The sequence below is a fragment of the Corvus hawaiiensis genome, chromosome Z, assembly GCF_020740725.1.
Source record: "Corvus hawaiiensis isolate bCorHaw1 chromosome Z, bCorHaw1.pri.cur, whole genome shotgun sequence".
NCBI lineage: Eukaryota > Metazoa > Chordata > Aves > Passeriformes > Corvidae > Corvus > Corvus hawaiiensis.
Genome location: NC_063255.1, coordinates 25,347,006 through 25,374,846, shown reverse-complemented (window position 1 = coordinate 25,374,846; position 27,841 = coordinate 25,347,006). Strand labels below are relative to the sequence as shown.

Here is a 27,841-nt window from a genome sequence, read left to right as displayed (position 1 = left end):
ATTACAAGGTAAAGAGTCCCTCTGGCATTTTATTAACTAGAGCTGCTTGCAAGTGCAAGCACGCATACACTCACTCTCGGATTCTCTCAGTGTCTGCAGATTTCCAAATTAGGTTGCTCACATTAGTTCTTGCTGGATGATCAGGGCACTGTGGTATGGAGCTAATATAAACAAAATTGCCGAATCAAAATTAATAAAGAAATGACATTTATTGTGCGACCGAAATATCGGTTTCAAACGCCACGATCGAGAAAAACAGCACCGAGCCCGGGGTCGGAGCTGGGTGAACACTCATAGATCTGATCTCTATCGCACCAGACCTCCCAAGTTCGCGAATGCTGCTTTGGCTGGTCCCTTCTTATACAGTTTTTGGGCAGAGTCCGAATTAATTCTATTCTTCTCGTATTCATGAAGTTTTCTTGTCCCGGAGTTGGGCTGCACAAAGCCTTTCCTGGGTCTGATGAATTGTCCATCCTGGGTGATGAGTGGGCCATTTCTGCTGATGGATGGGCCATCTCTGGTTCCCGGAACAGTTATTTTTAGTTCCCAGAATGTCCAGATTCCTGATGTACATATCAGAGTGTGGTGATCGAGTCGTCATGGTGCAAATGTCCCGGTGATAAGATCCAACCCCACTGTCATAGGCTAGCAAGCATAGTCCCGGAAGGGACGTCCTTGCTAAGGGGTGCTTACAGTTTCCTCTGGGAACTGATAGAACCTATCAGCTGGCCAGTTTGAATATGGACAAGTCTCTAAGCCACTTAAAGTTGTGACCACCTCTGTGATCCACATTTAAGAATAGGCAAACTCCCCCTCCAAGCTCTCTCTCGTTTCCGGTGCTGGGACAGGTGGCTGCGGGCCCCGAGTGGGGGCCAGCGGGCCCAGCCAGGCCCTGCTTGGGCCAGGCCGGGCCAGGCCACGGCCATCCTGAAGCCATGGACCTGTTCCAGCCGTGGAACCCCCCCCACTGCCTTGCCGTGGGCAGCCGAAGCGGCTCGGCTCTCCCCCCTCTCCACTGCGATAAGAAAAATTCAACATTCCAGCTGCAAAGCTGCAAGGCCGAGGTGAGATTAACCCTTTTATTGCTGTGAAGAGCTGAAAACCTGAGGGAAGAGAGAGAGGAGATGCTTAAAGCTGAAATTCTGTTGTGAAGCTATGATATATCAGAGTATCCCGTTGTAATTTCATGAAGATATGGGGGGTGGAGTGTTCAACTCGTGAGCAAAAGCACCTGCGCTGAGCTAGGCAGATGCTGACGCAGCTGTAATTTCATGAGACGTTTGGACAGGGAGAAATGAACCAGATGAGGACTTTTGCTCCAAATGGGAAAGGAGAAAACCTCAGTCCCTAGAGATGAACCTGATGAGGACTTTTGCTCCAAACGGGAAAGGAGAAAATGTCAGTCCCTAGAGATGAACCTGATGAGGACTTTTGCTCCAAATGGGAAAGGAGAAAACCTCAGTCCCTAGAGATGCTCCCAGAGATAGTCCTAAAGATGAAGATGATGAAGACCCTTTGCTCCCAGGGAAGGAGAAGGGCCTCTGTTTCTGTTTCTGAACGGCTCAACCTTAAAACTGTACCCCAAAAAACTTCAAGAGTGGACCCTCGAAAGCAGTTGCGGGAAAAGCTGCAAGTCGGGGGAAAGGACTCACACGCAGGCAGAGAGACTCCTCTTCCTAAATGGACTGAACAATATTTGGAAGTGGGCGGCTGTCTCGTTGTGATAATGTTTTCATAGCACGAGCAAGAAGAGACTTCTCTTTCTAAATGGACTGAACAAGGTTATTATGGAAGTGGTAAACAGACTGAACATCTTAAGGGTTGTCTTTTTACATTGTCAGTGGGAGAAGGGAGGAAGGTGGGGGGAGGAGGAGAGTTCTGAAGGTGGTATAATTTTTTTTTTTTCCCTCTTTTAGGTTTGTTAATAAACTTCTTTATATTCTTTCAAGTTTGGTGCCTGCTTTGCATTTCTCCTAATTCTTATCTCACAGCAGATAAACAGTAATGAGTACTTTGGACCAAACCACTACACTAAATTGGTGTTTCCGCCCGGTTTCACAAACCCAACCCGCGACACCCACCTAGGTGGAATCCTCACTTATTGTGAAAGAAATACTTTTAGTGTTGTGAAATTTTTCTCTCAGCCAGGCTGGTGCAGGGATTTAGAAACTCGGTCTCTGTAGGGTCTAATCACATTTCAGTTTTATATATATAATAGCACGAATTACAGATTTTATTTATAACAGAGCCAACACACTTCCACACTCTTTCAAGGCACCGAAACCAGAGGATACTGCAACTACCCTTTCAGATGTTCCATCTTCTGACCTATAGTGGTCTGACTCTTAGCGCACGCTTTTTCTCAGTCCCAGGTAGGATGTTGCTGATGTGTGATACCAGCTGATTACTGCAGCTACTGGAGAAGATGTGAAGTCACAACACCACTTTGCTCAGCCAGACCCCATAGACGAGCTGTTCAATACCACAGACAAGAATCCGTGCACACATTCTGCAAACACAGTAACTGCTTCTTACTAAGAATGAAAATTCTTAACCACAGGGAGCTGGACGCGATGTATCCGTCTGCGTCCCTGTCATCTTGTGATATTCTTTGATTCTGTGATTCTTTACAGAGTCCTGAAACAGTGTTTCCTGACAAGGCCACCAATATCAATGGAGCAAGATCGGGTCCAAGATACAGCAATGAGAATCTCCAAGAACAACCTCTCTCCATCCTGACGCTATCTGCTAAGCCTCACAGCTGGCCAGTTCTCACCTTTTTTTAAACTAGTCTCCCACTTCTCCTCTAATCTAGATAACACTTCATCTTTTGTTCTCATCTTAGCCACATGCTTCACACAGTACCTTTCTCTGTGAATGAGGAATTCGCCCATTCCTTATCTTCTCCCTGCTCACTGTGAATAATTTCTGAGTTGGTTGAATTGAATTTTTCCTGCTATCTTTTTCGTTTCTGGGGATCAGCTGTAGTTAATTTTTTTGCATTTGCACCAGTCCCAGGCAAACCTGGTGCAGTGGGTTCTGACTTCCCCTGATAACAAATCCCCCATACCAGTTCCTCCTTGCTGATAGGAACAGCTGATATCCTAGCTGTGGTAGGGCATGCGAGACTGTAAAACCAGCTGAGCTTGCTGGCTTGTACCGTGATGCCCATCTAGTTTTTTAAAAAGATGCATCACATCAGTTGGAAAGCAATGCCCTAAGCTGCAGTTCGCCACATTCCTGTGCCTGCTGTGATTTATGTGGCAGTTCACTCCTACAGCCAAGAATGTGAACTTCAGATGGCAAAACCCCCACATTTAAAACACAGACTGTGCTGTGCAGCAGAAAGTACAATTCTTCCTGAAGTGTCCCTGCTGTGAGCGGTGTGTGGTGCCTAGAAAGTTATGAAGAGAGAACAAGGAAGGAGGGCAAGGAGTGAGACTTCCCAACTGCTGTGAGTAGCAAAATAGGCTTGATATTTCTCAAAAGAAATTTTTGAAAAGTTTGTGTGTTTTCTATTTAAGACTGTGGATTTTAACAGTCAATCCATTGGGTATTTGTTTGTTTGTCTTTTCATATAAGTTAAATGGATCTGTAATTTTTCAATATTAATCTATATTCTACAATATAAATTTTCCATAATGCCCTGATTTCCAAATGCAAATAAACACATACCAGACAGTCGATGCAAACGGTAATAACAATGCTGGAGCACTACTAGCTGCACTTTTTCTCCAACATTTAGAGACCCAAAATCTGACATCTCTGAAAGATGGGCAGGAGGCACCCGATTTGTAGAGATGCTGGACTTCTCTGACTTTCCACCAAATCAACAGGACATTTAAGTTCATGTGATCTCCGAAAGTCAAGTCTGCCTCAAATTAGGTGTTGAACAATAGAAGAAGAAAAGCACTGTAAACCTCTCGAAATTTAACTATAAATGCTTTTGCAGTAGAAAACAGCGTAAGTCACTCTGCATAAAAAGCTGCCAAATGACCAAAATCAATCGACCAAAAAAAGAGAAAAATTTCCTTCTAGATAGCATTCAGCCATAGCACTTTTCAATTAACCTCTTTCAAAACCCACCAACAAAACAAACAGTATCTTAATTTGCAAGCAGGAAGTTTTAATTTAGTAATATTCCTTTGAGCGAGGTAGCCAGGGTGTGCAATACAGGAGACTTTCTCACTATCAGGAGTCCAATTGCCCAGAATACCATTCCTTTCAACTTCCTAGATACTGCATCAGCCCTTTTCACACACTTGCTAAAAAGTTCCCTGTTGCTCCATGAGGTTCTTGGTGAACAGACACTGTTATCTGAGTGACACTGTCACCCAACACAGACGGGTTCTCTTAGGGATATTGGCAGAGTGACGATGGCACTAAACCAGAGGTACAACTAAAGCTTTGCTTTCCTAACAGGATGTTATGATTGACATAGAAGAGAATTTATTATTAGAATGGCACGGGATTTCTACGGGCAGAGTCAGCCTAGTACAGTCTGTAAGTAGCACGGTAGGGAATTTATAAGACAATTTAACTTCTAATTTCTAATCACTTGGACCCTCTGCAGATCAGGTCAGATCCCAATCCATGGTTACGGGGGCTGCCTGGGAAGGCACGGCAGGGCCTGGCAGCCAGGACCCACCCAGCCATCCCAGCCAGGTCAGCCCAGGGTATCAGACGCCTCCCTGGGGACAACAAAGGCCAGCCTGGGACATGGGACCAGGGTGGAGCTGGCTTGGCCACTAGGTACTCTCACATCACATGACTTTGCACATGTATACCAAGGTACTAAGATGCGGATGATATGCCCAGACCTAAATCTGTGCCTAGCCTATATAAACCATGCCTAGGCAATATAAGGGCTAAGTAAAAGTTATTTCCTTTTTTTTTTTTTTTCTTAATTAGGGAAGTGAAACTGAAAACCTACTTTATTTTCTATGAGGTAACTTAGAAAATGCGTACTTCTGATGTTGCTGCAGGGCAGACAGGGGGATTAGCTAGTCTAATTGCTGCCACTGCTTAGGTATTGGACTGGAGACTTTGACGTACGTGACGATCAAAAGCAACGCCTGGTGGTATCAAAGGAGAGATTATCCTGTATTTCAGTCGGCTTCAGATGAAGACCATCTCTGTTTATTGATCTTCACGGTAACAAAATTTAAAGTAACAGACATCTAATGTCAGTTCAAATGAATGTTATTTAAATAACATCATTGTGTACAGCCAACTGCATCTGCTGCTAACAGAGCCATGGGTTAGCTAGGAAATTGCTAGTTAAATTCTCATCAAAATCTTGTGTCTGAAGTCACTGTCTTACCTCCTTCACATTACTTTGTTTAGATCCACTTCACATCACAGACCATCTAGAAGCTCCATGTAGAAATCTAAGTCTTGTGCAGCCTCTACCACGGAATTCTCAGCAAGTAGAGCTGTTTGAAAACTCTTAAAACAGTATATTCAAAAGAAAATAAGAAAATACTTTTTTTCTCTTTTTTGTCAGGCCAATTTTTCTGATTTTTCTCCTCCTGCTCCAAGAGTGATCTGCAAAACTGAGATATTTTAGCTAGGATTGAAAATATTTTAGATAGAATATTAATTTCTAAATAGACTATTGGTGCCTCTTTTGAGAAGCTTCCTACTCATTCTTCACCTTCATAAATGCTCAACCTCCTTGTAAAACTGTCCTAAAAAGTGCGACCTTTTTGTGATGATGAATATAAATGAGAACAGGTTTGCCCCTTTTTCCAAAAATATCCTAAACTGCCCTCCTATTCAAACAGGTTGCTACTCCTGGATCTTACATACGGATCCACAATTCGGATACAGAAAGTAAGAAGTTCATTTTCCTTCATTAATTTCTTCTATATCGGTGTAAATAAAGATACTGAATATTTTCGCTATCTGTTATTGAGTCTATCATTTGAAGGTGTATCTCTGTTAACAAAATACTACTTTGATCGAAAAAAGTGGGGGCACTTGTAAAGATAACTGGTCTTTTCGTAGACTGCGACCATGAGGTAACCTCAGTAACCTTTTTCTGATGACTGCAATAGTTAAATGTGTTCTGTGCTCCAGAAAATTTCTGCAACATAGGTATTATTTTAGTCAAAATATTTCAGTGAAACGGTATTCTAACAGGAAATTACATTCTGGATAAATAAATCTCCCTGGGAAGCACATCAGTTCCACGCAGTTCCAGTTTCAGCAGAGACAAGCACATGAATCACAGGTATGAAATCCTTCTGCCTTCAGTCTACCCCTCAGGCTCACAAGACACGGGATCCCTGCAGTTTTCATGCTGCCTTTGTAACATGTTCTAGACACAGGAAGATCTGTTAGCACAGGATCATTGCACTCTCCCTCCTGGCCTCTGTCATTTGCTCACCCTGGAAACTACAGTTTCTCAATTTAGGAGTGAGGAGTAGTGGAGACAACTGTGGGAAGAACTGGGGTATATTTGACCCTGTTGGGAATCATGCTCTTTCCAGCCTTCATTCTGGAGACATTGCTGAACTCTGTGCATGCCTTGAGCTGCACTGAAGGCTTGCAGTTTTCCCCTGGAAGTTCAACAGCCCAAGCTCTGGACTGCTGCAAGTGAGGACCTGAGAGAGGTTGTTTTACAGGGACAGAACTGATCGAAAGGCTTTTTTTCCTTGATGTCTCAAAAAGAAATTAAAATGGCAGTGAATAAGGGAAGTGGAAAGACAGATAAATAAGAAATGATCTGTCAGTAGATGATAGGAGAGGTTACAGAAATGGGGCAGAGGCAATCACCCCCATAGAGCCCACATCAGCAGCCAAAGTTCTGGGGAACTACCAGTGTATACAGTAGTGTGCAGTAAAGCAAGAGATGCCCATTTTCACTGCAGTTAATTTATTAAACAAGTATTGCTCCTTATAATTTGACATTAGTCTTACTTCCCTAAGTGTGTGTAAATACATAACTTATTTGATGGGATCACTAATAATCATAGCAGCCAACAGCTATCTGGTTACAAATTTACTATGATGCTTAAAAACCCCACATACTGCAATACCTTTTACTTTTTGTAGTCAAGGAACTGAAAAGAGAAATAAATCTTGTGCTCTTTTATTAACTTGACCTTAAAGAATAGTATTAGCTCACCAGTAATCCTTGCATCATATTTCAAGAGCTAACAAGCCTTACAACACTTAAAATCTGTAAAATATCCCAAACAAACAAAACCCAAAAAGACAAACTATTTTGCAGTCAAATCTGACACTATCTAACACAGCATGTAATAGATAATATTGTTTCATAAACTTCCTTTGCAGTTCTTTTTCTCTTCGATCTGACATCTTTTGTGGAATATAGGAGTGTTTGCGAGAGAGAAAATATTCTGCAAACTAAAAAGTCAGCAAAACCTGCTACATAATAGAAGTGCCTCCAGGGAGGGTAAAATAAGGATGCCTAATTGTATTTAAACACGCAGATGTATTTTTGCATAAAACTGTGCTGCCTCTTAATTCTTCTTATAAAAAAAATACATGGGCATTTAGCTATATGTTAATAGAAGGAAAATTTGTTTTGAGTAAACATTAGAAGGTATTTCTGAGGCCAATCACGAAAACTGAATTTTTAAAGACTTACAGCTTGTTAATTCTAATAAGAAAATCCACAGCTAGTCATTTTTATTAAGAGAATATGTATAAAGAGTCTATATAAACCTCCATGTCTAAGAGCTTGGGCAAGCACAATTCTGTCTTTGCTCATGTTTTTTCATATGCTGAGTGCAGACTGCAGTTCAGTCTTTAGCAGGGCTGCAGCAGGCAATGCATGGGTGACTACATTCTCCCATTTTTTCACCCTCTGATAGCATCAGGGAGTCAAAAAAGCAGTGAGAGAAGCAAGGCATGTATGAAGAACTTTGTTATGCAGGATGCGCTCAGGCTTCACCCCACTCTTAGCTGTATAAATGAGAGCTAACCCAACAGACAGTTACCTCTGTGCCCTGCTGTCTTTACAGGATTGCAAATTGAGAGCAGAATTGGGCTTGAGGAGTCATTTTTCAGGATCATGGGGGTTTCTTCTGTAGGAAGGCAAGATGATGCTGTTAAGAGGCAGAAACTGGTAACAGGTCTGGGTTCATAATTAAAAGATTTCTGATGTGACTCTTTCAAATGAGTTATGAGCTCTCCTTCATTACTCTTGATACCAAAGATGGTAAGAGGAATCCTCATCTTAGTCAGCTGTTTAATTTTCCGTAATAACTGTGATGTGCTCTGAGGTGACAGTCCTGAATGTCACAGGAGCAGCTATGAGGAGCTAGCATTATGTACTTTGGTTGAAGATGCATTGGCAGACACCTGAACTGAAAAACTGAAAAAAAATTTAAAATAACCTTACAATAGATCGATTGTTCAGCTCCAGTGCGACCTCTCAGTGCAGAATTATGCTGAAGTGACCCTTGTACACAGCTTTGGTAGAGGTCTCTTAAGAGCTATTTTTCAGCCAGCTACATCAGACAGTGGGTGTTTATTTTCTATTTATTTAATTCTCCAGTTCACAACTGAAGAGTAGTTTGTTCTTCTTCAAAGTACTCTCCCTCTGACTTAGATGTTTCTAAAGCAGCAGCCTTCAATACCGAGCCCTGTGTCATGCCCAAGAGGTTTGGGCTTCGTTTCTATCTCATGTCCTCAGCGTGGAGTCAAAGGACAGCAAGAGAAGACGATCCAAAATCGAGGGCGAGTGGCACTGTACAGCCGTGAGGAGGCTGAGGGCCGAGATGACCCTCGCCACACCTACGTTTAATGCCATTCAATTAGATCACGTAATTTATGACCAGACAGGGTACCAGTGCCACTTTTTGGTCACGGCCATGCACAGGCCTCGGCACATGGGCAGGCTTCAACACCGAACGGGGGAAAGACCCGATTTCCTTCCGTTCGGGGCCGATTCCGGCTGTGGATGACCCCACGCACGCCCGGCCCCGCCCTGCCGCCGGCGTCGCCCCCCGGGCCCGGGAGCAGCGCCCGCCGATCCGTGCCGGTGTCGCGGCGCTGTCGGGGCCGTGTGGCGGCGCTGTCGGGGCCATGTCGCGACACAGGCGGGTCGCGCGGCGGCAGCCCGGCGGGGCCGCGGGGGGCTCGGCTGCCGCCGCCGCGGTGCGCGCCCGGGCCGAGGCCCTCAGGGAGCTCGGCGTGGACGAGGAGGTGGAGATGGCGGTGCAGCTCGCCCTGGAGCGGTTCCGGAGCGGGGACGAGGCGGGTGCGCGGCGCGGCGCGGCCCGGCCCGGCCCGGGGCGACCCTGCGGGTGTCGGGAGGGCGCTGGCAGCGGGTCAGGGAGGGGATCCTGCCCCTGTGCCCGGCCCTAGTGAGGCACAGCTGGGGTGCTGTGTCCAGCTCTGGGCTCCTCAGCACAGAGACAGGGAGCTACTGGTCAGGGTTCAGCAAAGGCCACAGGCGAGATGAGATGAGATGAGATGAGATGAGATGAGATGAGATGAGATGAGATGAGATGAGATGAGATGAGATGAGATGAGATGAGATGAGATGAGATGAGATGAGATGAGATGAGATGAGATGAGATGAGATGAGATGATGAGAGGTCTGGAGCATCTCTTCTGTGAGGAGAGATGTGGGACCTAGACCTGTTTAGCCTAGAGGAGACTGAGTATAAATACGTATAAATATACGTATTTATGTGAATGCTTATAAATATCTCCAAGATGAGTCCCAGGAGTGTGGTGCCGGAGTTTTTGGTGACAGAACAAGGAGCAGTGGCCATAAACTAAAACCCAAGAAGTTGCACCTCAACATGAGGAAGACCTTTTATCCATGAGGGTGGCAGAGAACTGGAACAGCTGCCCAGGGAGGACGTGGAGTCTCCCCCTCTGGAGACATCCCAAACCCACCTGGGCATGCTCCTGTGTCACCTGCTCCAGGTGACTCTGCCTTGGCAGGGGGTTGCTCTGGGTGATCTCCAGAGGTCCCTTCCAATCCTAACAATTCTTTGATTCTGTAACACCAAGATAACATGTCAAGAATGCCTGTTACATTGTTACTGGTTTTTTACTATTATTTATCATTCTAGAGATGGAATTTCCTTCTAGTTTCACTAGTACTGAAAGAGCGTTTGTTCACCAGCTCTGTCAGTCTCTTGGACTGGTGTCTAAAAGCAAAGGGTAAGTTGGGGTACAATTTTCATTTTTTGGGTGCAGATGAATGGAATTTCATGACTAATGATAACATGATTGATATTTCCAACATAGCCGACTCTGCTGCAAGGAATGGTATTAGAGAAAAAAGTGTAAAAGTAGGCATAGAAATAAGTGTCTTTGTTGGTTCGGAAAAACTTGTGGCATGCTTTTTGAGATGGCTTGCTTTTATACTTCATGGGTTTCGCGTGTCCATAAAAGAGGCTTCTCACCATGATCTCTGCTTTTCTTTTAAAGGTTTTGCATAGAACCTCATACTTTGACAGATAAAAGTTAACCTAGAGTAGGTCACTTATTCCTAAGATAGGTTTTCTTTTCCCCCCGACAGAAAAGGAGCAAATCGATACCTGACTGTAAGGAAGAAGGATGTCTCAGAACTGACACGTGCAGTCATGGCTTGCGACTTGGCTCTCCGTACAAAACACACCGTTCGGAGCCTCATTCAGAGCTTTCCCGTCACGAACAAGGAACGCACAGAACTCTTGCCAAGGACAGAGCGAGGAAGTGCGCGTGCTATTGAATCTGGTATGTTCAGCGTGTCTTCGGATTTGGACTTGTCTGTCAACACCACTTGAAAAAACAACGTACGACCCGAGTGCAAAACAAACCCCTTTCTGTTCTGTCCCCTTGCCTGCCCTACCATGCACCTTTAAACAAACACATGAATTTTCTTTACTTTCAAGGTCTTTTATAACCGGTGTTGTGAGGAACTTGGGCAGTCATATCACGCACATTGCGATGTCTACCTTGTGCTGAGTTAATTTAGGACCTTTGAGCCAGTTCCAGCCAAATCTTTTCGGAAGCACATTTGTGAAATGTGGCTTCATACAAGTTCCATGAGGTGGGATTGAAGAGTCAGGTCTTACCGTGATGCCGTGTGAGAACACCCTTACGAAAGAATGAGGTTGGCTGTGCTGCTTACAGAAATTCACGTACTTGACAAAGCAAGAAATTTAGTTTTTGTTTCTTGATCTCTACCAAATAGACGTGATCCTTAAGATACTACTGTCCAGACTTCTTGATTTCTAGGATATGAAGGAGTTCACTGAAGACAAACATCTGATAAAATGTTGGGGGTTTTTTGAAAGCAACGCTTTTATCTAGATTACGGCTTTAACAGCTGTGAGTGGAAGAGTTATACTGTGTTTCTGTGTGCAGAGGTGGCTGTAGCGAAGAGAAAACACTTGTACCAATATGCCTTGTTTAATTAAATATTTCTGATATGTGGTGTCTGTTCTTAAAGCGCTTCCTTTGCTGATTTTTTCAATTGTTTCGGTTGTTTAATAGGATTGTTTAATGAACAGAGGGCAGCTATAATAAAAGTACTGAAACACGATGTCTTAGAAATGTAAGGGGTAAGCTAATGAAGAGTCTAACATTTATCTTTCTCTGCTTTTCAAGCATGTGTTTTTAGTTCTAATCTTTTAGTCTGTGTTTGTCTTGGTACAACAGAGCTTGTAATTTAGCATGTGAATCTGTTAATCACGTTAAATATGTATAATTGAGTTTGCAGCAAGTTTTTCATTCTTCTGGAAGATAATGATCAAGGAATTACAGAGTAGCATTTACAGTGCTGGGTTTGAAGCAGCTCCCTCAGAAGATGTGCACGTTTTTTGGCTACTTACGCGCTGCTTTCTAACACACCACGCTGCTGTGCGGGTCCAGGACCCCCGATACAGCGCGCTTGGATTAATACGATTTGGGGCAAATGCATGGAATAGCTTAAAGGTTGAACTCTGTGAGCGTGTATTTCTAGGGAAACTGCAGATGTGAAACGTGCACGCAGATACGAAGGCCACCAAAATACACCAGGCTGGTTTTCTCCGGTTTAGTTTCTCTTTCTCCTTTTGCTCTTTGTGGGCTTTTTTGGCATGGAGCAGTGCTCTGGGAGAGTCTGGTTGTGTTTGAAATACCTATGAAAGTAATAACTGTTCTGAAAAATGCCTATTTCAAGCACCATAACAGGACGTGTTGCTATGGGTCTGACTTCTAAATGTGTGCTGGGTTTGTCACTTTACCCACAGGGGTGCATAAAAAGTCAGGAAGGTTAATTGTTAAGTATAATTTTTGAGCAGTGTTTTGGTGACCTTCCTCTGTGTCTGTAGAAGTAAATTCTTAATTTCTCTTCACAGAAAACAAAGAATTGAACAAGACAAGCGGTCGACTTAATGACGGGATCCCCCAGGTCCCAGTGAAAAGAGGGGAATCAGAGTTCGATTCCTTCAGGCAATCACTACCAGTTCTTGAAAAACAGGAAGAAATTGTCCAAACGATAAAGGACAATAAAATTGTTTTGATTATAGGAGAGACGGGATCGGGAAAAACTACTCAAGTATGTTTCCTCAATGACATGAAAAAGATAACAGTATTTATACTAAACTAATGCCAATTTTGTAATATTTGTGGTAAGGGATATTTCTATGCTATTTTAAGGCTTTTCTTTTCCTGTATGATTGAAAATCTTGTGTTCCAGTTCACTTTCTAGCTTTTGAAATACTAAGCCAGCAGATAGATAGGTACTAAAAGCATAAATGGTTCCTCACAGTTTTCTGATAGATATAATTTTTTCATTAAAATATTACAAAATATTGAGGGGAAAGTAGCTGTGATGTTTGTATAACCCTTTTTCTTCTAAGGCTAGTTCTGTTCTTAGTACCCAGAGTAATACATTTTTTGTGTTAAAATGAGAGATTATCTACAGGGCTTTTTTTCCTATAGAGCTCTCTGAAGCAGGAGAGAGACACTTCAACTTTAAAAAAAAAAAAAACCCTCAACAGGTTATACTTAGAAATTTATTTTATGCCCATTCAGGTATATTTGCAGTGATAATCCTATTGAAAAGTCTGTTGCAACGTGTAATACTGAGATGCAGTTAAATTGTTTCCCTGTGCTAAGAAAGCTGTGACTTTCTCAAAAAGTAAATTTGAACCACTTCTTTCCAGATCCCTCAGTTTATCCTTGATGACTGCTACAAGAACGGAGCTCCCTGTCGTGTGTTTTGCACTCAGCCGAGACGTTTAGCAGCTGTTGCTGTGGCTGAAAGGGTGGCAGCAGAAAGGAGAGAGAAGATTGGCCAGACAATTGGTTACCAGCTCCGGTTGGAAAGCAGGTACTAATGGTGCTTCTAAGTGTCAGTTGATCTCGTGCTGGTATCGTGAATCTTGTGTACCTTTAAACTGCAGTCTATTTGGGATGCAGCCCCATAAATCATAGGTGGGGTATGTTATTGCAGGTAAGGAAGACTTAGGAGTGAAAAGGACAGCTTTCTTCCTGTATTTTGCCGTTTCATGTAGTAGCTTGTCATACTGAACTGAATTTCAAGTGCTTTCTATTGGTTTCTTCTAGGGAGTGTGTGCATGTAAATCCTTGTCTGATTTTCAGATCAAGTCTACACTTTCCTCTCTTCTCTTTTTTTCCCCTCTCTACTTTTAACATGTGTGGATCCAAAAGTTCTGCAAGCTTTGAAGGTAGGTAGGAAGACCAGCATGCTGTAACAAACGTATATAGTGTGAGTTGGTATGGGTCATAAAAGAGAGAACAACAAAATTGGAAAGTGACTGATGAAGCTGAGCATTATTTACCAGTCCAGTTTGGGTTAAGTTTACTGTGGTTCAGCTTTTAAAACGTGAAGTGACGTCAAAGTAGAGCTTTCAATCACTTGATGAATTTGTCTGTGAAGCAGAGTGTGAATGGGTTTTTACATCTTTGCACTGTGTAGCCAGTGACATTTCAGGGAAGGGGCGACGGCTGGGATATGAGTGACCAGAAGGTGGCAAAAGGTTGTGTTGCTTGAATGAACGAAGATAACTCACGGCTGAGGAAAACGAATGTGCTTGAACAACAAAGCCAAGACAAGAATTGGAATGTGCTATTAATAGCTATGAGGCTATTAAGGGATTAGAAGAGCTAGTGAAGATGTATCACAAATAAGCTGAATGATTAATGGCTGGAATACTGGCTACTGTGCTGGCAGAAGAAGAGCAAAGTCAGATCAAAATGGAAGAAAATCCATCTTGAGAAGAATCAATGCATTTACTCTGGAGAAACACTAAAAGGGAGAGATGGCAATATTTCCAGGTGTGCACAGAAAAGATCTGGAGTGGAGGTGTTTAGGGGTGCTTATAGTAAGAAAGAAGTCTAATTTTTTAAGTTTTCTTAATGGTCTTCCAGAAAGAGCTGTGGAGGACAGTACAAAGGAACTTTTTGGTTCCTTTGGGATGGCAGCACCAGCGAAAGTAGTGACAATTGCTGTTTTTACTGGGGCAGCTAACTCTGCCCCAGGTGTAGAATAGTTACACTTCAGTATTTTGACTTCCTGAAAAACCAAAGGATCAGCTGATTGCTTTGTGATTTAGTCAGCTGTAGTGTATTAGGTTTGCGTGACAAGGCTTTGGGAGCTGTGGGGCGGCTTTCTGTGAGAAGATGCCAGAAGCCTTCCCCGTGTGTGACAGAGACAGTGCCAGCCAGGACGGACCTGCCTCTGGCCAAGGCTGAGCCCATCTGTGATGGTGGTAGTGCCTCTGGGACAGCAGGGAATGGGGGAGAAAAACCTGCACAACAGAGGCCGAAGTCCAAGGAGAGCAGCGAGCGCATGTGGGAGGAGCACCTCTGCAGATGGGAAGGTCAGTGTGGGAGGGGAGGAGGTGCTCCAGGTGCCAGAGCAGCCCGTGGTGCAGCCCATGGTGAGGCAGCTGTGCTCCTGCAGCCCATGGAGGCGCATGGTGCAGCGGGGATCCCCCTGCAGCCCGTGCAGGACTCCGTGTTGCAGCAGGTGGGTGCTTGAAAGAGGCTGTGATCCTCTGGGAAGCCTATGTTGGAGCAGGCTCTTGGCAGGGCCTGTGGCCCTGTGGAGAGAGCCCCCAGTTCGCTGTCAGTATTGTGACCCTGTGGGGGTCCCACGCTGGAGCAGGCTGTTCCTGAGGGACTGCACCCTGTGCTGGAGCAGGTCCCTTTTATGAAGACCTGCAGCCCCTGGGAAGGACTCATGCTGGAGAAGCTCACGGAGGACTGTTGCCCATGGGAGAGACCCATGTTCTCCTTATCCTGGTCCTGACCCTGTGAGTCTTCCATTGTATTTCCTCTCCCCTGCCCAGCTCAGGAGAGGAGGGATAGAGTGGCTTGGGTGGCACCTGGCATCCAGCCAGGCTCATCCCACCACGTGTAGGCAAATACAAAGGCTATATCCAAGCATATGCTGAGGAATTGGAACCTGGTTTTCCACATGGGATTTTCTAGTAAATTGAATGACATGGAGAATGACTGTTTCTCATGGTTCTGTTTAACTTTCTTACTTATTAAAATTTGAATCTGATGTTTTCAATTAATCCATTGTTCAAAGTTAGGAGCGCAAGCACTAAGAGTTGTTAGGAAATGTCTGGGAATAGGCATAGTTTGAAAACAAGGGGTATGCAGGAGTTCTTTGGTGAGAGAACTGTAATGCCTCTTCTGGTCAGCAGCTGCTTTAATTTTTGAGCCATGGAAAGCTGCTAGCAGCCTTTAAGTGGTGCAAAACCCCTGAGTCGTCTCTGTGCTCTGTTCCATAGGGTTTCTCCAAAGACACTGGTAACATTCTGCACTAATGATATGCTCCTTCGCACGCTGATGGCAGGAGACAGCACCCTCTCCACTGTGACACATGTAATTGTGGTGAGCATCCTGTGGTCTTTCATGTGTTGCTTGTTAATTGGAAAATGTGGTCCTAGTTTGTTTTATTTAAATTTGCTGAGCGTTTTCGGTGGTTTTGTTTGGTAGAATCTGAATCGACTTTAAAGGCTTTCTGAGTCCTTAGTGTAGCATGCATGTTTTGTGGGTTTTGGTGCTTTTCTGTGCGTTTGTTTGTGTTTTTCCCTGGAAAAACATCTTATTTTATGTTCATGCCAATAATTAGGTGTGGAATCAGGAGGAGTTGAGGAGGACAGAAGTGTAAATTTTTCTGAAATTCCTCTGTCGGCAGAAAAGCCTTAGGGAGGCTTAGATGTGGTTCGATATGATTGTGTCAGAATTTCTGTTATCATGTATTTGTTTCAGCAATACCAGGTTTTCAGTCCATTTGTTTGCCGAGTGTTTTCAAGATAATGTGCAATCTAATTGCTAGCAAATTGTTCAGGAGCGTTCATTTATGATTGTGTTAATATTCCTATTGTGGAGTTCTGTAAGTAAGGGGAACCAGAATGTTTATGGCAAGATTTAAGTACTCCACTACTGAAGACAAAAAAGTCACGGTAAGTTTAGGTGCCTACCTGTTTATCAGAGTTAAAAAAGCATGAGAGTGGTCTATTAATTCTTGATGTCAGCCTACAAGCCTTGTATTTGAGTCCTGTTTCATTCATTCATAATACAAAACAAAACAGAAGAATGACAAAGATGATTAACCAGTTATGTCCTTAATTTACAGGCTTTGTGTATGACTTGTCTAAGCAATGTCTTTTTTTCTGATTATGTGGTGTCATACATTTCTTTAAATGCTCATCAGTTGTGAAGTGAGAATTTATTAAAATAAGATTTGTAGGATTTGTGGTTTGTGACCTTTTCTTGAAATTTGGCTTCCAATACAAAATTAGAGAGGTTTCAGGCATTTACTTTGGCCTCTGACATTAAGGTGTGTGTGGCTTGTGCATTACAGTGCGCTCTGCTCTGATAAAAACTTTTTGAAACTTTTTTTTTGCTTGTGGATAGTTTAAAAAAACCCCCTTACCTTAAGCTAGATTTACACATTTTAAGGCCTCTGTGATGTACCACCAAATCATGTATTTTATTTTTTTAAAAAAGAGGTTTGTATTTGTCAGAAGTTATGATCTTGCATCTGTGATGTTTGTTTATCTCTTGTTTTTTTTCCTTTTATTACAGGATGAAGTACATGAGAGGGATAGGTTCAGCGACTTCTTGCTAATAAAACTGAGAGATGTGCTGCAAAACCAGAATAATTTAAAACTAATTATTTCTAGTGCTGCTCTAGATGCGAATCTTTTTATTAGGTATTTTGGAAGCTGCCCAGTAATACACAGTAAGTACTTCTCTTAACTCTTAAATCTGAGTATACTTGCCCCAGACTCACAGACTTCAGTGAACTGTAGCAAACTACTCTGAGTAAAGGCAGGTGGTGAATACACTCGGAATTACAGCAGTGCCTGTTCTTTGTGTATTCAGGTTTCTTGTTTCTTAACTATTTGCGCCTGCTTCAGAGGGAAGTGTTTTTATCGCTGGGAGTTCTGTAAATGCAGGAATGTCCTGGCCCTCTCCACGTTTAATTCAAGAAGTAGGAAAAGGTTATTGAAGTGCTGCTTCCATGCTGGTACAGGACTTAGGAGCTACACTAGTGTGATGCATGTTAATGCATTGCAGCAGATTCTAATTCTTCAGATCTCATAAAGGTTGTTACTGGATAAATCGCAGATAACTGTACCTGTTCAGTTGAGAAATACAGGAGGCCTAGGCAGGTTTGGTTTCATGCTTCAATCACGTGATTCTTTGTTTTAAAGAAAATCAGTAGCTGTTCCTCTAGGTAAATACTCAGAAAAGACATCCAGTTTCTGTTAGTTTATGGTCAGCCTCGGTTACCTGCAGTTAGATGACTTTGAGATGCAAAGAAAAGTTCCCATTATTGCTGCTTTAATTTCATTTGACTGATCTTTAGGAGAGGCAAAATACAGATGTGTGGGAGGTGGGGGGGTTTGCGTGGGCTTGTTTTCTTTTTCCCACCCTCCTGGCTTGCAGGTTTTCTGCATGGGTGACCTCCTCTGGCAGCTCGCAGTCCTCTTCCTTTTTCAACAATGATGTCCAAGTTTATTGTATTTTGAACAGTAGCTTTTAAGAGAAATGCTTTATTTGACAATCAGGTGGACTCTCTGCATGTCAGCCTGTATTTTTAAAAATCTCAACAGTTCTAGGAAATGGGTGGAATCAGTTACTGGTTTGTTTTAGCAAATGTTCGTGAGAAGGAAACCTCGTTGGTTTTTTTACAGATAGAAGTGTTTCTTTCTAGTTCCCAGTTCTGAACTTCTGCCTAGTAAAATAAGGCTTGCAACTTGTTTGAGACAGGAATCTGGAAATTACACTTGATTTCATGTTCTCTGAATTTTTTTTTGCAGGGGAGAGCCTCAGCTGTGATTGTTGTGTGGCTTTCCAGTTTACTCTTCTTGCAGCTTCCTGTTCTTTTAGATGAGTGTATTTGTTTTGGAAATTCTGATGAGAGTCGCTCCAGTTTACCACAGTGGTTATGCTGGTTGTGTAGCAGGCCAATAGCAATTGGAAAGATGTTGTTTCCTTTTTTGTTTTTGGGAATTTAAGAATTAAAAGAAGCGGCTTTAGACTTCTGTCTGTTAATGTAATGAAAAAGGTTTGCTTCTCCTTCAGCAATGTGGCTGACAAAATCCTGACCACAGAAACCAACATTTTGTAGTTGTGGATTGCTGTAGTACACAAGAGTTTGTGATGGGTGTTGGAAGGCTTCCTCTATGACAGCTTCTCGAAGTATGTGGACTGTAGATGGTTCTTTCTGAAGGAAAATCCTGAGTGATCTAAAGTCATCTTAAGGGACCAGAAATCAAAATGTCAAGATTTGAATTCTTCATGCGAAAAGCATCCTTTAATGTTCACAGATAAGGTCTAGAAAAGAGTCGTGTTGAAAAAGAAGTAAGGATAAATTATTAGGAGGTAAAGACCACTGGGATGTCTCATCTGTCCGGAAGTATTCAGTAAAGAAAGCCCAGCTTTGCTGAATCAGTTGAGGACGCTGAGAAAAGCCTATCTCCTCACATACTTCTCATGAAAGAAAGTAGTTCAACACAAAGATGTACTGTCTCCTTGTGGAGTCTTGCACAAAGCTGTATTAATTGCTTGTTAAATAATTGCGTTTTTACTCCAGGTGGCAGGCTTACGTGGTGAGTTCTTGTTTGTAACCCTAAACAAAAATGGCTGTTTTCTTCTTCTCATTTTAAAAAATTGCAGCTAACAACTCTGAATCTTATGAGCATCTCTTGCTATATAACAGCTGATATAATTGAAGAGGTTAATGAGAAACAAGATAGCATTTGACTTTGGAAATGTTTTGTTTTGTATAATTTTAAGAAAAATGAACTCCAGTGAAGATAATTTTTTTTGAAAAATAATGCTGTAAGTGAAGCTGGGGAATATCTCATCTTTGATGGAATTTTTGTCCTTTCAGTCCAAGGAAGACCTTTTGAAGTTAAAGAGATGTTTCTGGAGGACATCTTGCGAAGCACTGGGTATACAAACAAAGGGATGGTAAAGTACAAAAAAGAGAAGCAGCAAGGTTGGTGACCTAGTTAATCGTAAGGGTTGGCAATGAGAAGCATTGCTTGATTGAACAAATGATTAACAGGATGATTTTCGTTAAAATTCCAAAGTCAGGAGATGAAATGAGACGTGATTAGATGACAGCAAGTGTCTTTAAGCTCTCAGCATTGGCATTGTTGAAATGTAATGTTCATGGAAGTTCATGCAATTAAAGAAGGAAATTCACTTTGATTCAGTGGTTGCATTCTTTTTACTTTCAGTTGATAAATGTCTTATTTTTTCTAATTATTATGGTGTAGAATTACATATAATTGGGGGCTCTGCCCACATGAAAACTACAGGAGCAGAGGATGCTCTGTACCTTTGGGTGCAAATTCAAGTGCAGCTGTTAAAGGAGGCAGGATTTTGTACATCTTGCGCAAAATGTACAAGTTGTTCCTATTAGCATTTTTCACTGCATTCTACAGACATGGATGTATTTTTTAATAAGCATTCACACTCTTAAACTAAATATAATTGGTTCTCAGTTGATTAAGTAGCTATTACTTCAGCAGTTTTTCTGGCAACTGAAAGTAGTGATCCTAATGATCATTTAAAGAAAATTTAAAAAAAAGGCAAACCCCAAACTATAACATACAGTCCTAACTGGATGTTTATCCCAGTGCTCAGCTCTGATCCCTGTGGATAGAAAAGCTCAGTTAAGACACTGGTGTCTTCTACTGTTTCTTCCACTTGCATACAAAAATAAGTTGTTACGTGCAGGGGCTGTATGACTTGTCTCCAGAATTCCACTTCTGGAGAAAGAGCTGGGCTGAGATTGTGTAGAAGGTAATTCCTTAGGAAGCTCCTTTGACTGCAGTAATTTGGAATAATGGAGGCTTAGGGGGTTAAACACCAAAATGCTGGGTTTTACCTTGTTCTCACAGCACTTGTTTGCAGTGGTGCCCTTTGGGTACTCTTAAACACGTCATTTATGTTGGACTGTAGCAGCATTCTAGATTAAATAAAGCTGAATAGGTAAAACTTTGAGCTGCTGTAATTATTTTTTAATAGAAAACAATGGATAATAAAGATGACTCTAAAAATTTCTTGGGAAATACTTTGCATTCTAGAAGAGAAACAGAAAACCACTCTTGCTGAGTGGTGTTCCGCTCAAGAAAACACCAACAAACTGGCACGTCGGAGACAAAAATCAGTTCCAAGGGCAAGTGAAGAGTACAGTCTGTTGGATGATGGTGGTGACACAGTATTTAATCAACTGGTAAGTTTTTCCTTTTGTTGCAAGAGAAGTTTATATTTGTGTTCCATTACTAGCCGTTTAAAGTGTGTTATCTGAAGCGCCGTAGGCTCTCAGGTATTAACGCATTTTAAGGGTCGCTTTACTAGGACGAGCTGCTCTGGCTGAAGTGGGCTTTTCGGTTACGGTGGTTGTACGCAGCTTTTCCTCAGATCAAATGGCTCGACTGCCCCTGTGTGAGTACTTGCATAGGACACAGTCAATGCTTTAACTGATGCCTGAGTGGTGGATTTCTGATTGCTGCTGGGAAAACGTAACTGTTCAAATTCTTTGTGGGTAATGTGTGAGAATAAAGACACCTCTTGGAAGAGATTCATCTTTCAGTGTTGTTCTTTCTCATCAGACTGAAAAAGATGTGAATTGCCTTGAACCGTGGATAGTAAAAGAAATGGATTCGTGTCTGTCTGACATCTGGTTGCATAAAGATATTGATTCCTTTGCTCAGGTGTTCCATCTAATTTTAACTGAAAATGTCAGTGGTAAGTTTTGTATGTTATTACATAACAAAAAAGCAACCACAAATTTATTTAAATTTCTATGGCTACTTTCATCTTCAGTTTCAAATGTTGTTACTTTTGCATTCTGATGCCTACTGAAAAAATGAATAGGGCTAGCAGAATTAATGAGTTGTTTAGTTCATTGTTGTTGTTTCGAAGTATTGGCAGAAGTGTGCTTCTAAAACAATGTGGGATTCCCATGAACTGACTGCAGAGATGAGTGAGGAAACAAATTCTCTTTGGGCTGGAATTTGAAAGCAATATTTGTAGAATATTTGGAAAAAAACCCAAACATTTTTATTGGGTTTGCTGATTTTTTTTTTTTTTTTTTTTTTTTTTTTTTTTTTTTTTTTTTACTTCTCAGTTGATTATAAGCACAGTGAGACCGGCGTGACTGCTCTGATGGTTTCTTCAGGGAGAGGCTTTTTGAGTCAAGTAGAACAGCTGATCAGTATGGGAGCAAGTATCCACTGCAAATCATCCAATGGCTGGTAAAAAACAAACAGAGAAACCAAAAGATAGATTTATTTGTCAATATAGGAGAGAGAAAGAAAATTCTGTAACATCTGAATTAATTTGCTAACTTACCAGACTGCTGTAAGAGCTATAGATTTTGACAGCCTAAACCATTTCTAACTTCTGTTGAAGCACATTGTTTTCTGTAAATTCTACGTGGAATTCTTAATTACACGGTCTTGATTATGGGCTATAAGCTTGGTTTCAGTATGTCTTATTTAAGACACTGGTTAGTGGAAAGACTGTAATCTGCTGAATTCCACCAGAATGTTTGGTGATTCTTATTTTCATGGAGTTACCTGTGTAAGAAGATCTTTGTCTTATGTTTCTAAATATGCTGTAGCATGTAAAAATATTTGTGAATCTGTAAAGACTCAAGTTTTGTGGCCATGAAGTGTGTCTTCCTATAAACAGGAAGTACAGTAAGTAATGGTAGTATGGAAGGCTAAGAATTAGGATTCCAGGGCTCTGATATTTGGTACCAACACTTGAAAAACTTGGGAAGGAATGCAGTTTAAAGGTAAACCAGTGAACTGCACTGTGAGGAGGACGATTTCTGAAAGACATGAAATAGCCCAGTATTTTCCCACATTTTGATGAAAAACACCTGGGGTGTGACTTTTTGGGATGACTTAAAGGGTACTGCAAACAGGCAGGTCTGATCTCTGCACACTGGTGTGGGCTTTTTAAAGGTATGGCACACGGTTCCTTGTTCCACATTTCCTTGTGCGTGTTTGTGTTGTACTCCTGTGTAAAACTGACACTCTTGTGTGGTAAGGAACTGAGTTACCTGAAAATCGGGTCGCTGTTACGCGTGATCATGCACTTCAGAATGGGAAGTTGCAGATCTAGCAATAACAGCATTGCTAGCAATGCAAAAATGGACACAAAAGTGTGGTGTCAGCTGTCTCCTCGCATGATGTGCTATTCATACTCGTCTTTTGAAGTGGAAAATCTGGTAAGAATACTTGTGCCACTCTTTCAGGACGGCTGTGGACTGGGCTAGGCGCTTTGGACAGACAGAGGTTGTTGATCTGTTGGAATCCTACAGGTAAGCTGTAACTGCTTTGCAGAAGGAGTTGTGGTGAAAGGAAATTTGAGGTTTGTGTTCTTTTAATCAGAAGAGGTTTTAGCTTTTTATGCTTCAAAATCTGGGCTAAATAGCAATACCTTTTTTTTGAGAATAGGAGTATTTCAAAAACAAAGAACAAAAACGTTTGTCATCAGTGTCATGTTGTTTAGGTTAGCACAACTTGCTGATTCTATACTATGAACCATTTTATCTTCATATGCTTATTTTGGAAACAAATCTGTCACGTGTTTTTATCTGTGTATTGTTGATACACAATAGACATAGTAAAGAAACTTTATCGAAGTAACGTGTCCACTAGGCCATTCAAGAATGCTTCTTTGATTAACTTACAGCTATCAGAGTTGAGGTAGTGTTTTGTAAAGGTTACATTATTATAATTTCTCTTCGTGTAGTTTCTGCTAGTGGGAAATTTTTGGAAAATACGTATCTTTTAAATATTTTTCCTTAAACTGATAAACGAGAAATGTCTTCAGACTTTCATTCCCTTACGGTTGTGTCTCAATGAAGTTTAAGAAAACTAAAGTTAACACTAAAAATTGAAGTTGCATGCTTTGTTGGGTTAACATTTAAGTCAGTGAACAGTACTAGTACTGTGATTCTCTTCTGCTACACTTAAAAATTAAAATTCAAGACCGGTGGTCATGTTGGTCTTGATCTAAGTTTGAGCTGATGGCTGAATGCAAACCTGAAGGGAACAGCCTTCTGCGTATTTTTTTATTACAGTGCTTCATTCGGATTTGGAAATCTGGATGAAAGTTCCCTGGTCCAAAAAAGTGGTAGCGACCTTAGTGCAGAGGACAGAGAGCTACTGACAGCTTATCATCACAGCTTTGATGATGAAAAAGTGGATCTGGATCTGATCATGCACTTACTCCACAGCATCTGTCGTAGCTGTGATGCGGGTAGGTAAATACCCACACTCCCAGTGAATTGTTGTGGATTCAGCTTCTGATGAATCCTGCTCGCTCTTTGGAAATCCCCAAAAGTTAAAACCTTCCGAGTGCTGGTCTACGTGGCGCTGACATATGTTTGAATCTTCTGTTTAACTCTGCAAACGCACTTCCTTCTTTAGGAGCCATTTTAATATTTCTTCCTGGATATGATGAGATAGTGAGCCTGAGGGACCGCATTCTTTTTGATGACAAGAGATTTGCTGATAATGCTCCCAGGTAAAACCTTTAGTTTCTGTGGCTTTCCATTGCTTCTTTAAAGGATCCTTAAAACGTGCTTTTTGTCTTGCATTAGATACCAAGTTTTCATGCTTCATTCGAGTGTGCAGACTTTGGATCAGAAAAAAGTGCTTGAAACTCCACCTTCTGGCGTCCGCAAAATTGCAAGTATCAGAGGACTTGGTCAGATGCGACAGTGATCTGTTTTGCCTTTGCTTTCACAGTTACTACAGTTTTGGTTGTTTGGTTGTTTTTTTCATTGCAGATTCTTTCTACTAATATTGCAGAAACCAGCGTAACAGTCAGCGATGTTGTATTTGTCATTGACTCAGGCAAGGTGAAAGAGGTACGGCTGCCTTAAATTGTCTTTGGGAAGTGAACTTCCTAGTGCCATTCTAAAACACACGGTGCATAAATTTTGGAGAACTTTTTTTTTTAACTTATCAGTAGGCTGAGAGCTAGTGCCTGTCAGGCAACAGACCTCACTGAGAAGTTTCAACATCCATTTGTTTTATGACAAATACTGTAAATAGCTAGCTGTCTAAAAGCCCTGTAAAAACTAATGTAGGTTGAAGTGTTGATGGATCTTTTTTTTTTTTTTTTTTTTTTTTTTTTTGTAATTTAGTATTTCGGTTTGATTTTTAAAACAAGTCCTCCGTTTAGACCACCACCTTCCTGAGACTTGGAGGACACTGGGAGTTCCTTTTGTCCTACTATTGTATCATGTCCAAAAAGAACCCATTAAGCTTTTAAGCACTTTTTTGGGTGTGTTGCATGCCTATTCCTAAGTTACTTGTTCCAGAAAAGTGAGATAACAGAACGAGGCAATTTAAGACCTAGTGTATGGCTTTGAAAATGGAGTTGGATTTCGTAGGAGATACACACACCAAATTTCTGAAGTTCTTATAATACAATTTCTTTTGGTAATTTTACATCAAATCTAGGAAAATAAGGAGGTAATTTCCAAGCGAGATAAAGAGGAAAACTTTATTTGGTATAATAATGTATTTTTGCTTGCTTTGTGATATCTCAGAACGCAGACCTGACGTATCTTTTACTGACTTGCAATTACCTGTTGACTAGAAAATGTTTAATTTCGAAAACTGTGTAGCACAAAGATACTGCAAAGGAGGTACCATCATAAATTCACGTGAAACCGAGAAGATATCTTTGTGCCAGAAGCTGCTGTATATATTACTATGTCATACTTTTTAGAGAACTTCTGTTGGTAATCTAAATAACTACTAACTTTTATTTCATGTGCCCTATTCAGTCTTGGGCTTATGTTCCTTTCTTTGTTTTTATAGAAGTCTTTTGATGCACTGAGCCGTGTTACAGTGCTAAGAATGGGGTGGATTTCAAAAGCCAGTGCTATCCAGAGAAAAGGCAGGTAATAAATGCCTCATAATGGTTCTTATTTCGCAGATCTCCACCGTCCTGTGTGTTAAGAATAAAGCACACAACGTAATAACTGTTTCTAGCCTAGTCCAGTGTCGTGTTGGGCAATGGCCAGCACTCATTCTCTGCAGATGAGTAGGGGTCAGCATGTATTTCCTTGGAATCATTTCCCAAGTTGTAGAAAAGTGATGCTCAGGCATTTCCCAGAGGTCTAGGTTGTTTTCCACCCCATTAAGTTTTAACGGGGGGGAGGTCCCGGGTGCAGGAGAGCCAGCCTGAGACACAACAGGAACACCGATACAATTTGAGCATTGTGCTCCCGTGTCATTGTTTACCTTCACCAAGTTAGACTTTTTCAAAGTTCACGCCCCTTTCCCATGAGAAAGCCTCTAAGCAGCGGGGGAGCTGACCAGTGTATACCTTTTCCCAAGGCTGTTCAAGGCTGCCGGCTAGCAGGTGCCTTGCAAGCCTATCTTCAGCCTGAGGCCCCATCAGGGGTACTTCTGCAACAGCCCTGGGATGCCCAAGCTCTCCTGGGGTATCTCATGCCCCTGTTCCACAAGGAATTCCTCTACATTAATTTGTTCTCCTTCCTCTTTCTCCCACGTAGCACCAGCAGTCACAGTGTCCACCTGTTTTCACACCTTGTCTTTGGGCAGAGGACTGCCTATTTCACTTTCTCCAAACTATCCATGACTTAACAGGCCATGATCATATTCTTCCCAACACTGTGGGTGAGGGCTTGGAAGTTTTGTAGCAACAAATGCCTGTTTCATCAATTCTGTTGGCATTAAGCGTCAAGTATTTGTGTGTGAATGTGAGAATTTGCTGTCTCTGTCCCTTCAGTCACAAGTTATTTAATCTTTATTCTACCTTTTACTCCAAGAGTAACTTCTGTTTGGGGGATGCACAGGGAAGAAACAAAGTTTGCAGCTTAGAGTCCTTACAGCAAAGGATGATTGAGATTTGGACTGGTCTTAGGTTAGCAAAAAACCCACGGCCTTTACTTAGATAAGCCTTGTTTTTGTTTCTCCAGATTTCTCAGTGTTGGGTTAAAATTACAATAAAAAATTTCCATGCCATCCAAAATAATCCACGCTTGCAAAACTCAAACTCTGTGTGTGACTTACCCTTAGCAACACCTTCTTCACAGAACTGCTTCTGCTTTTCCGTTCTAAGTTTCTGTGTCTGTTTGTTGGCTTTTGGTTGGTTGGTTTTGTTTTTAGAAAAAAATCCTAATTTTCACAACTTCCCATACTTTATTTTCAAGGGCTGGGCGCTGTCAGCCTGGAGTCTGTTTTCGTCTCTTCAGCAGGCTCCGATTTCAGAATATGTTGGAATTTCAGTCTCCAGAACTTCTAAGAATGCCACTTCAGGTGCATGTTCAGTTTGAAATTGTAACTTTAAAAAATTTAATGTCATCAAACCATACTATTAATTGCAAAAAATCGTGTGTTGGGTTTGTTTCCAAGTCTTAGTAACCTTTTTTCTTCTGCCTTTGAACTTGCAGGAGATTTGTTTATACACAAAGCTTCTGGCTCCAATTAATTGTCCAGTTGTAGACTTTCTTATGAAAGCTCCTGATCCTCCGCCTGCTGTAACTGTCAGAAATGCTGTGCACATGCTTAAGGTCAGGAAAGGAATAGGTTTAGGTGGGAATTTCGTTTGATTCCATATTTGTGGTGTAGCAGCCTACCTTACTGACTTCTGTTTGTACTGAAGCTGTTTTTAATTACTTCAGGATGTTCTGAGTTCTTGTTTATTGTCTGTTTTCATTTTGTGTGTGGGGATGTGTTTTTCCATGTCGGGGAAGAGAGTGATTCAAAGTTGTCTCTGTTAATAGTTGGACTTGCTGTTTTAGTGTTTGGGAACAAGTCTCGTTAATGTCCAGTATTCACATCCTTTCTGCTTTTACTGTAAACTGATTTAGTCCACTGTCCCTGTCCCCCTCTCCTTTGTTTGTTTGTTTATAAACAGACCATAGATGCCATGGACCCTTGGGAAGATCTCACTGAGCTTGGTTACCACCTCACTGAATTACCTGTAGAGCCACACCTGGGTAAAATGGTGTTGTATGCAGTTGTGCTGAAGTGCCTGGATCCTGTTCTGACCATTGCCTGTGCTCTTGCCTGCCAAGACCCTTTTGTGCTGCCCACGCTGGCCTCCCAAAAGTGTGCGGCCATGCTGTGCAGGAAGCGTTTTGCTGCAGGGACGTTCAGTGACCACATGGCCCTGCTCAGGGCTTTCCAGGTAGGATTTCATTTCAGAGAGTACTCATCACAGGAGATCACCCATCAAGGCAAATAAAGTACCAGTCAACTTGGATGTAGAGTGGTGGACTGTGATTAAGGCCTTGGAGAAGACGTTATTTTTGCCTAGTGGCTTTCCTGTGTATTGGACTCATCAATGTGTGAGGGAACACTTTCTGTGG

The 27,841-nt window shown here is 41.9% G+C and overlaps 1 protein-coding gene across 2 annotated transcripts in view; it reads left to right on the top strand.

Annotated features, from left to right (window-relative positions):
• The first annotated feature begins 9,045 nt into the window (after positions 1-9,045).
• The window catches only part of LOC125319527 (3'-5' RNA helicase YTHDC2-like), a 30,981-nt gene continuing 12,185 nt past the window's right edge, over positions 9,046-27,841 (top strand). Inside the window, exons 1-20 of one of the 2 annotated variants that reach the window (XM_048290791.1) lie at positions 9,046-9,235; positions 10,062-10,152; positions 10,514-10,710; positions 12,318-12,517; positions 13,128-13,294; positions 15,729-15,831; positions 17,032-17,188; positions 19,349-19,456; positions 20,553-20,701; positions 21,081-21,216; positions 21,599-21,725; positions 22,736-22,801; positions 23,567-23,745; positions 23,916-24,012; positions 24,089-24,176; positions 24,278-24,358; positions 25,320-25,402; positions 26,681-26,786; positions 26,921-27,040; positions 27,388-27,660. In XM_048290791.1, coding sequence (XP_048146748.1) covers positions 9,061-9,235; positions 10,062-10,152; positions 10,514-10,710; positions 12,318-12,517; positions 13,128-13,294; positions 15,729-15,831; positions 17,032-17,188; positions 19,349-19,456; positions 20,553-20,701; positions 21,081-21,216; positions 21,599-21,725; positions 22,736-22,801; positions 23,567-23,745; positions 23,916-24,012; positions 24,089-24,176; positions 24,278-24,358; positions 25,320-25,402; positions 26,681-26,786; positions 26,921-27,040; positions 27,388-27,660 — 2,703 coding nt within the window. In that variant the 5' untranslated portion in view covers positions 9,046-9,060. Of the gene's footprint in view, positions 9,236-10,061; positions 10,153-10,513; positions 10,711-12,317; positions 12,518-13,127; positions 13,295-13,635; positions 13,653-15,728; positions 15,832-17,031; positions 17,189-19,348; positions 19,457-20,552; positions 20,702-21,080; positions 21,217-21,598; positions 21,726-22,735; positions 22,802-23,566; positions 23,746-23,915; positions 24,013-24,088; positions 24,177-24,277; positions 24,359-25,319; positions 25,403-26,680; positions 26,787-26,920; positions 27,041-27,387; positions 27,661-27,841 lie in introns of those variants that run through there. The other variant, XM_048290792.1, reaches the window with a different exon arrangement.